The sequence below is a fragment of the Haplochromis burtoni genome, unplaced genomic scaffold (assembly GCF_018398535.1).
Source record: "Haplochromis burtoni strain Fernald_Lab_line unplaced genomic scaffold, NCSU_Asbu1 Contig_54, whole genome shotgun sequence".
NCBI lineage: Eukaryota > Metazoa > Chordata > Actinopteri > Cichliformes > Cichlidae > Haplochromis > Haplochromis burtoni.
The window spans coordinates 272891-283021 of record NW_024582415.1 but is presented as its reverse complement, the minus strand read 5'-3'; the positions used below and the strand labels follow the sequence as shown (position 1 = coordinate 283021).

Here is a 10131-nt window from a genome sequence, read left to right as displayed (position 1 = left end):
TTTTTTTTTTTTTTTGCCTTCCCTGTGTGGTTTTGCAAAAACGATGGCTCATTCCATTATTTCAGATACTGATCAATTAGCATCATGCGTCTCAGGCTGATACACAGCGGAAATCCATTTTGGAGCGCCACTAAGGCGCCTGTCTAATGGAATTTTCTTTATTTTTCTTTATATATTTTCTAAAGCCACACCTTCTCAGACAAGGATTTGTGGTTTTTCCACGTCATGTCTGACAACAGACTGAATAGTATTCAATTTTGTAGTAACACATTACAAACAACTGGACAGACAGTTATAATAATTTTAGTAGTAATATATTTTATTGTCATTTAAAATGTGAACATGCTAATATAAACCCGTTAGCTCATATATAATTGTATATAACTCCTATGAGAGTTATTTCTTAATTTTCTTGTTTGTTTGTATATTTGTCACACTTTAATGTTTCAGATTAACAAACTAATTTTTATAGTAGACAAAGATTACCGGTGTAAATATAAAGTATTGTTTTTAAATGATGATTTCATTTAAAAAGCTTATCAAACCCCCTTGTTTAATCATGATTCGACTTTGGTCAATCACATTTTTTGGAAGCTGAGTTCAATTTCATTAGCCACACCCAGGCCTGATTACTGCCCACCTGCTGAATCCAGAAATAACTTACAATACAATACGACTTTATTTGTATTGCACATTTAAAACCAGAGGTACACCAAAGTGCTTCACAAAATCCACTAAAAGCAGTAGCAAAATACAAATGCAAATAGCAGGTGGAAAGCATTGATTAACCAAGCATACAAGATAAGCAGATATCGAAATAAAACTTCAAAAGCAAAATCAATACAAAACCTTGTTCAACAAAACAGAAGAAAAGGGTACTTACAAGAATCGTACTCTAGATAGCCAGGAAGGCTAAACCAAATAGATAAGTTTTCAATCGAGATTCTGGATCGAGTCAGATGCACGAATAGCTTGTGGGAGATTGTTCCAGAGGTTAGGTGCAAGCGGAGCGAAAGCACGGTCACCTCTGCTCTTTGCAGTGACCTAGGTTGCACCAAGAGCAATTGTCCTGATCATCTCAGTGCTCTCCTAGGAATATACAGGCTGAGAAGATCAGTAAGATAACTAGGCACGATATTATTTATGATTTTAAAAGTAAGCAATAAGATTTTAAAATCAATGTGATACTTAAATCGATGGTATCTGACAAAATAAAGCAGGTTAAAAGATCTCAAAAAGCAACACACCATGATCTAAAGAAGCGGCTGAGAAACAAAGTCATTGACATCTATGAGTCTGGAAAGGGTTACAATGAACCAGTGTATCAAAATGACTCCAAGAGCACATCAACGACTCATCCAGGAGCTCACAAGACTGGATAACCACATCTAAAGAACTGCATGCATAAACTAACATTTCACAAAAAGACCATCGTGCCAACAGTCTAGCATGGTGGTGGTAGTGATGGTCTGGGGGTGTTTTGCTTCTTGACTTGGATGACTTGCTGTAGTTGATGAAACTTTGAATTCTGCTCTCTACCAGAAAATCCTGAAGGAGAGTGTCCGCCCATCAGTTCATGCCCTGAAGCTCAAGTTCATTTGGGTGATGCAGCAGGACAGTGAGCCAAAGATGTTTTACCCCCTTAATAACTACTTAGGTTATTTTTGTCTAATGTCAAACTTTTTTGGATGATTTGAAACATGTACGTGTGACAAATATGTGAAAACCTAAAAACCAGGAGGGGGTAAATACTTTTTCAGTGCATTGTACATATTTATGTCCTGGAAGCAAGATATTTTAAAATTCTGATAGTTGAAAACAAAATTAAGATAAGGGATAAAAACTACCTTCATCATCTACAGTTCCTCATCATTTTAATAAACATTACTTACCCTCCAAGATGATATCTGTTTGATTATCCACCTGCCTGTCTCATTTTCATACTTGTATTTAATTTCGAAGATCAAGGTGATAAATATGTGCTCGTATCAACTTGTTTTAAAAACCAGCTTTCATTACAGTTCTTTCAATTAAAACAAGCAAAACACAACAGTTTGAACTACACCCTGCATTGTTACATGATCACACTGCCTCAGCATCACTTCTAGTATCATATTTCTGTGATGGGATTTGCAACTCAATAAAGAGCTTGAGGAGTACTCCACACTGACATTACACAGCACTGTGGAGATGTCACTAATTACACCCTCCAAGGTTCAGGTTCTGCATCATAAAGCTATCAGCACTGACATTGGCAGACTCTCAGGAGAATTTCCAGTTTTCCTTTTGTTACTGAAAGCCTAAAAAATGAAACCCTGTTGTGTTTCCACATGTCTAAACTGCTCATTTGCCTTCTTGCAAATCTAATATCTCAAAAGTGGCAATTAAGCACCAAAAATACAATCTGGAAATACAGAGATTGATGAAACAATCAGACAAAAATGCACCTAAGAAAGTGAATTTTCTACCGTGCAAAACAAAATCCAGTGCATACATGACTGATTGCAGCTGTCAGCGTCTCTGCTCCAGCCTTCCTAGTTTCCTCCAACACAATTACAAATTTAAAAAAAAAAATGCTGAGATGGTTTGCACATGTGCAGAGGAGGCATAGTACACATGAGCAAAGGTGCTGAATATGGAGATTTCAAAAAGGAGGAATAGAATAAGACCACAGAGAAGATTGAATTTGGTGAATTTAGTGAAGGAAGACATGCAGGGGGTGGTGTGACACAGGACGATGCTAGAGATAGGATAAGATGGAGGGAGACGATCTTCCCCTAAAGAGAGCAGCCAAAAGAAGAACACATGTATGATTTTAGGTTTCTGCTGCTAACAGCTCTCTAGCACTAAAACTAAAATAATAAAGTGACATTAACACTACATAAGTACAAAATTAAAAGTGATATGCTCTAAATATTATCTCATATTTGTCTCCACAGAGTGAAGATGAAGCTCTATTCATTGTCCATGCTTAGTTTGTCACTTATCTTGCTTAATACCCCTTTCTCGCTGACCAGGGGAAAGGGAGGGAGAGGAAAAAGTTCGGGCAGCAAAAAAGTCTCTTCGGGCACCAATACAGGATACAAACCCAAAAAAGACTCCACCCCTCAGGGTGGCCATCCAAAACAAAACAATCAGGGCAGTCCTGGGCAGCAAGGCAATTATCCCAGACAACCAGGTGCAGCAGGCAACCCTAACCAGTATCCAGGACAAAGTTCTCCGTATGGAGGGTATGGAGGAGGTTATGGAGGCTATGGAGGAGGTTATGGACGGTATGGAGGAGGTTATGGAGGTAATCGTCCTTCTGAGAATTCCAGAGGGTTTGCTCGCAGTGCAGTAGTAGCTGCAGCTGGAGGTGCAGTGGCAGGAACGGCCCTGGGCTATGGGTTAGGACAGTTCCACAATCCTCACTTTACTGTCCGCAGCCCTCAAGAGGAGTATTATTACAAACACTACATGCACAGGAACCATGGGTCTAAAATCCAAACTAATAGAAATACTAACAAAAATACTAATACCAATACCAATACTACTGAATACAGCAGCGACAAAGGAAGAGATGCCGTAATTACTCAACCCGTTCAGAGTTATGAAGACTACATGGATGCCTGTATGAAGAGGTCTGACATTTTGCCGGTGAAAACTCAAAAGCCCCAAATCAAACCAGGTACAACTGCCACAGCTACGACCAAAACCAACACGTCTACTCTCGTGACATCAGAGAGCAACGACACTGCCACAGAAAACCCCTCGACCCCCACCCCTGCAAGTCCAGGCCCTCCAAATCAGCCCGAAGAAGATGACACGGTCAGCATTGTGGAGATCGGCTACCCGGCACTGATCGAGCAGGTGAAAACCAGGAGATGCTTGGAGTTGTACATGGCTTACTCCATGAAGTACATGAGACAGGAAGGGCCGAAAGACGGGAGTACAGGAGGGGTAGAAGGATTGGAGATGGGCTTTCAAAGACTTTTAGCAGTAGTTACAAGTGCTATGCTGATGCTACTTAACAGCAATGTACCTGTGCTGCTGCACTGAGATGTTCATTTGACATTATAGAGAATGTGTTCATGAATAAGATGAAAAGATGAAAAATAACTTGGTGGAAAGGAACCTGTAATCCTTTCTTTATTTTGTGCTGACTTCTGCTGTGAGATTTTATACTTTATTTTATACTTTATGCTTCATATAAAGCAAACATTGACGGCACAGATGTGATTACAGGAGAAATTAAAATAAATAGTTACAAAGCCTTTTCCTGTAACTGTAAAACAAAACGAGCTAAAGGGTTGTTTCTTATGGGAGAATGTGAATGTTTTCATGAATCCTAAAGGCTTGCACTTTTTCCTCGTCATGTTAAATAAATGAAATAGCTTTACTAACTTGTACTTGTGGATATTTCATTGCTTCGGAGCTGGCAAGTGACAATGTCTCGTAGCATTAGTGTTATGAAAAAAGTAGAGTCAGCATTGGATTATGTATTTATATGTTATTGTATCCATCCAGCACCTCCAAATCTGGGATCATGAGCACGTCCAGGCCTCCTCCACACCATTATTGTGTTGGGTAATGACATAATTTTCTCTTGGGGAATATGCTACACTAAGCTAGATGTTGTGATGGGTTTTTCTTTCCCATTTAAAGGATCATGTGATCATTCAGCTCCGTATTAGTCTGTAGATTTCCAGACATTCAATGATCCCTAACAAATGTATCAAACTGTGTGATTTGCCCCCCCCCCTAATGGTCCCGGTCTCTCTGATAGACTTGCTTTGTAAAGAATGGTCTATTTTACTTGTACCTGAGATTTAAATGCCACATTTAACTCTCTTGTCGGACCTTTAACCTGCTTCATTACAGAAATAATTAAGAACTAGCAAACACTTATCAGCTCAAATTAAATATGAACCCCTGAAAATAGGGCATCGTGTATAAAAATGGCTGCGGCTCCATAAAGGTTAATGCAATATTCTTGTTAAGCATTTCAAATTAAAGCTGGCCGTCTGCACGTTGACCTTTTATTGATTTTATAACTGTAGGTCCAGTGTGTTGGTACACAAAATACCAGACATAACTTAAATAAGTGCACTATTTTGATTTTTACACTTAAATGTTTCAGATAATCAAATCAATTTTTATATTAGACAAAGAAACCTGAGTAAATGCAAAATGCAGTTTGTAAATGATGATTTCTTTTATTAGGAAGAAAAAAGCTGTTCAAACGACCTGAAACCGTGTGAAAAAGTAATTGCCTCTTCTTGTTAGATTATAAATTAACTTTGATTAACCACATTTTTTTTGGAAAGCTTAGTTCAGTTTCACTAGCCACACTTAGCCCCGATTATTGCCCTCATAACACAATGCTTCATATCACAATCTAAAGAAACCCAAGAACAAATGAGAAACAAAGTCAGTGACGTCAGTCTGAAAAGGATTACAAAGGTTCCTAAGGCTTAATAATAATCTAAAATAATCTAAAATGATGCGGTTAGCATGGAGAATAAATGTCAACACGAAGCTATATCACACATTTATTTTACATTCATAACAGTTTTAAATATTAAAGAACATTCTTTAATAAAAATCTACAAATGATCATAAAACATTTAATTATGCAAATATGTCAACGAAAGCAATACTTAAAAATATAACCTATACACAATATACAGCATAGGCAAAATTATGTAACAATTGTGAGTACAAGAAAATAATTATTATAGTATGTGTTAAATTTGTTTAGATCAGAGGAATAAGGAAGGATTTGTCTGTGTTTCAGTTTGGCTTAGCTGTAGCCTGAGAGTGTGTGCAATTGTTTAGAGGGAAAGGAATTTATTGACACTGAGGGTCTGCTGTCATAAAAGGAGACAGGAAGCTACAGTTGGGGGTTGCTGATGCTTGTACCTTTAATAAAAACTCATAATTGTTATAAACTTAGAAGTAGGCTTGCAGGAGACTCTCCACCTTAAATGTAAATGTAAGACAACAAGAGGCCAATGGCCCAGTGGATGCAGAGTGGGGGTCTCAGTGTTTGTAATATGTTAACTCTGTTTTCTATGTTGTGTAGAGGAATTTACACAGAGACACACACAGTGCTTTGACTGTTACGACGCACCCACACCTACATGCACACTCACTCACATGCACTCACACATACACACGAGTACGTGCACTCACATAGACACACGGGTACGCGCACACACAGACACTCACGTGCTCGTGCATACACACACAGACACAGAGTTTGCAGCACACCATGGGGGTTTTATGATGGGGTCACTTCTATAAAGCTGACTGTAACAAACAAAGGAGTGGAAGATCTGCAGAGGGACACCGGCCTTCCACGTCTCCCCTTCTAGAAGATGCATGCTTAACAAGAGGAATAAAGGTTTTTGTGAAAATGACTACTGAGTCCGGTGCCGTCTCTGGATGGCCGAGGAATAAAAAAAAAAAAAAAAGAACCGGGGTGAAACTGATTTCGCAACACAATGAAAAAAAATATTTAAATTTGGTAATTAGAAAATGACATTAACATCTAATCCTGACATTGTTCCTTGAGGTAGACTTAACTTAAAACAGATCTAATTAATTCCTGCTCTATCTTTACAGACTGTAGTCATCACCATATGTATAAAAACAGTGGCCACATTAAAAGAAGTGAAAAATGGGACAGGAGAGCAACATCACATCAAATCAGATTACATTTCGTGACTTTAATAATGATTTTTGACCGCGTGTTTTCATATTCAGCGTAATGGTGTCACATTGATAAGTCAAACTCCTCTTATTGTCCTCACACAGGGTCACACACAGTGTCCATAAAACAAATTGGCAACAGGTTTTTATTTCTGAAAACTCAAATTTCAGGTGAACTATGACTTTAAAAATGTCCCCTTTACAGTAGGTTGGGTTATTTTTGAAAGGAGGGTTTTTTCTGGTGTGTTTGTAAATCTCAGCTTCGTCTCCAGCGCTACATGAATGCCACCCAGTGGCCCATGAGCAGGGACATTAGGGAGCCAATGACAACAATGATGCTGTTGTAGATTGGGCCACTGGATGCTCCGGTGTAGTACTCTACATCACCAGAGCCCTCTGGCTCGTAGCCAGGGCGGGGGCCATAGCCGTGACCACCTCCGTATCGTGGGTATCCATAACCTCCTCCATACCCTCCATATCCACCATATCCACCGTATCCTCCGAATCCTCCGCCATACCCATACCCATACCCAGGACGGCTCAAGGCAGAGCCGAGCATGGATCCTCCTATTGCTCCTGCAGCAGCTGCCCCAGCTACTTTCCCGGCACTGGGGCCACTGCTCTGGACAGGCGGTGGTCTGTAGGGCTGACCTCCCCACCCCCGGCTGTAGCCTCCTCCTCCTCGGCTGAACCCACCACCTCCACGTCCACGGCGGGCCTCGGAGCCGGGTAACAGTGTGGCCAGGAGCAGCACACAGAGGGCCACTGTGGAAAGTTTGTGCATTTCCAACGTGATTTTCATCCTGTCAAAATAAGATTATAGAAACTTTATTAGGACTGAATTGGTTAATGAGGTTAATGAACTTCATTAGTAATCACTTTTACATTTTTATAGACTTGCTTTTACTTCTATTATATGTTACATCATCTTTCAGTTGTGTTGTTAATTTTTTTGCTCAGCTTTGTTCTGTCATTGGCATTTAAAAAATTATGTATTCATTTTGTTATTATAAACAGGAAAATCAAATTTTTGTTTCTGCTGTTGCTGTTTTAGACTATACATAGTAAAATAATTACCCAACAAGTACCAACCAAGGATTTCTTTTAAATTATTTAAAGAGAAAATATTTATTTACATTATTACTACTTGAATTACTGGTGAGTACTTAAATTTATTTTTTTTAAACTATACTTTATACATTATATAAAATGGAAAGGTTCTTGAACTCACACAAACACACTGATGAGATGTTCTCAGTGCAGCTTTAGTGCTGCTGTGTGGTATTATTACACTGCTGATGAATTAGGAACAGCACAGATCACTGCTTTTAATCCAGCTTTGAGAAACAAATCTTACACAAGCACTGTGGCGTGAGTGCTGAAGCAGACAAGGGATCAGATCAGACTCATATTTTCTAATGCACCTCAGTTAGGATCCTGTAGATGGGGTCTGTTTCTAAATCTATGGATTAGCTCGTTTTTGTTGGGATGAAATTCATATTTTCTTAATTCTGAAATCTGACTATTTTTGACCTAATCCCAAATTATGGACAGGCTAAGACAGAAGATAACCATGTAAAAAGAATTAGAGAAAGATGACACAGGCCATAAAAAATAATGTATTAACAAACATCCAGGCTACATTTAAATATGAGGTTTAGGTGTAGGCTATGCACCATAAATACAATATTATTGATATATTATTATAAAATAGCCAACATTAAATTATGTAAACTCCAAAAAAACAAAAACCTAGTAAAAACATCTTGCATTAAGTATGTCACTGCTATAATCTGTACTAACAAAATATTAGTGAAGATTGTACTTTATATATAGTGTGGTAGGACAAGTGTATTTTTAAGTACTGTGAAGTCTAAGCAGGTCCTGTATCTAGTAATAATCTCAGTAATGAGGTGAACATGAGGACTAACATTAGAGTTAGTGACTTGTTTGTGCCACTAAAAAGTATCTCAAAATTTTAATAACTCAACTTGAAATATTGAATCATGTTGAAATATTGAGATAAAATTGGGTGGCAATTTCTGTTTTTCTGTGGCAGAAATACGCTTGCGTCAAAACATTTACTCAAATCTGTACACTTTTGATGTATGCATGACTACATTGAGTGGGTTTTTTAATGCTACTTTGCACATGCACTCTGACACATTTTAAAAAGAAATATTGCACTTTTATTCACCAGCTTTATTTTAATTACCTCTTCTCTGGATGAGGATTTAAATAGATCATTTTAATAAGTATGTTATAGAGTTTTAAGAAATACTCTCCAGTATTTAAAACGCCTACAGCAGTTTCACCTTGACCAACTGCGTCACTGAAGGATAGCTCACATATTAGAGCATGGATAACACCAATCCACTAATAAGGATCGCTATCACTGAATCATAACTACGTCTGTTTTTCAAACTTTAAATCCAATTTAAAGTTTAATCCGCTCCACTTAAATTCTCTTTTATCAACCATTCAGTCTATAAATCCAGGTTGGTTTTATATATTATTATTAAGTATCCATGATTAAAAGAGAACTTAGATTTGACTTTTTATTTATTATAATCCTTGTTTGTACCTTGAGATGCATTCATATTAATTGTAATTAGTACTACCATGTGTTGCTTGAGAATTAGGATTTGACAAATACCACAGTCTTTGTACACTGGATGCAACTTTTATATTACATTACTTTGTATAGTACTACTACTTCTTTTACAAAGAAATGAAATACATGTCCCACCACTGATTATATGACCATGACATCATTGGCTCTGTCAACAGACGGTGTACACTGTCTAATCTGTGTCCTCTTACAAGGTAACTCGAGCTATAATTACACTGGGTCAGTTAGTTTGAGAATAATCCAGTGACTCTCAGATTACAGCTACACTTTCTAGATATAAGCTCTGATCTGTGCAAATTTTGTTTTTTTAAATATCCCAGAAATAAGAACGAAAGGCTTTAACTCACTCAGATTCATACAATAAACATCCCTCATTTTAATATAAATTAGTAACATGAAGAAAAAAGAGAAAAAAATAGAAATAAAAAAAGTCTTACCTGTGAAATTAATATTTTTTTGTGTGGCGGAGATTTGGATGGTATTCCTCTTTGGGAAGCTGAAGCCAAAAGTGATGTTTGCAGCTCAGACTCCTTTTCTTGTCTGTGGGAAAGTATGTTTCAGGGCCAGCCTGTTATCCGTCAGACAATCTCAATCACCTCATTGGCTGACTGTGCAGTAAGCTGCTGGTGCTGCCGACATCACGCATAAATACCTGAGAGCGCGGGCTTAACATTTGCGTTTCTAATTTTATCTGAATTATTTAACTCTCCGAGTAAACAAACCAGAACGTTCAGCGAGCTCTCCCGAAGCTTCTGCCATCATCTGCCACTGCAAACGAATTCAGCATCGTTAGGTAACAGTGACTG

At 38.0% G+C, this 10131-nt stretch overlaps 2 protein-coding genes across 2 annotated transcripts in view; one reads left to right on the top strand and one right to left on the bottom strand.

Annotated features, from left to right (window-relative positions):
- The window catches only part of LOC102313239 (keratin, type I cytoskeletal 9), an 11623-nt gene extending 7231 nt beyond the window's left edge, over positions 1 to 4392 (top strand). Inside the window, exon 3 of the mRNA XM_042220751.1 lies at positions 2925 to 4392. Within this exon, the coding sequence (XP_042076685.1) occupies positions 2925 to 4038 (1114 nt within the window). The 3' untranslated portion in view covers positions 4039 to 4392. The remainder of the gene's footprint in view (positions 1 to 2924) is intronic.
- A 780-nt stretch (positions 4393 to 5172) lies between these two features.
- Positions 5173 to 10039, bottom strand: sprn2 (shadow of prion protein 2). Its single transcript, XM_005924365.2, has 2 exons — positions 9763 to 10039; positions 5173 to 7496 (listed from the first exon to the last, which is right to left on the bottom strand). The coding sequence occupies exon 2, from the start codon at positions 7493 to 7495 to the stop codon at positions 6968 to 6970; it is 528 nt and encodes a 175-aa protein (XP_005924427.1). The 5' UTR covers position 7496; positions 9763 to 10039; the 3' UTR covers positions 5173 to 6967.
- Between the last annotated feature and the right edge of the window lie 92 nt (positions 10040 to 10131).

Bases quoted from the DNA above. Each gene is read 5' to 3' on its own strand.
- sprn2 (XM_005924365.2), bottom strand. From the start codon at position 7,495: ATGAAAATCACGTTGGAAATGCACAAACTTTCCACAGTGGCCCTCTGT.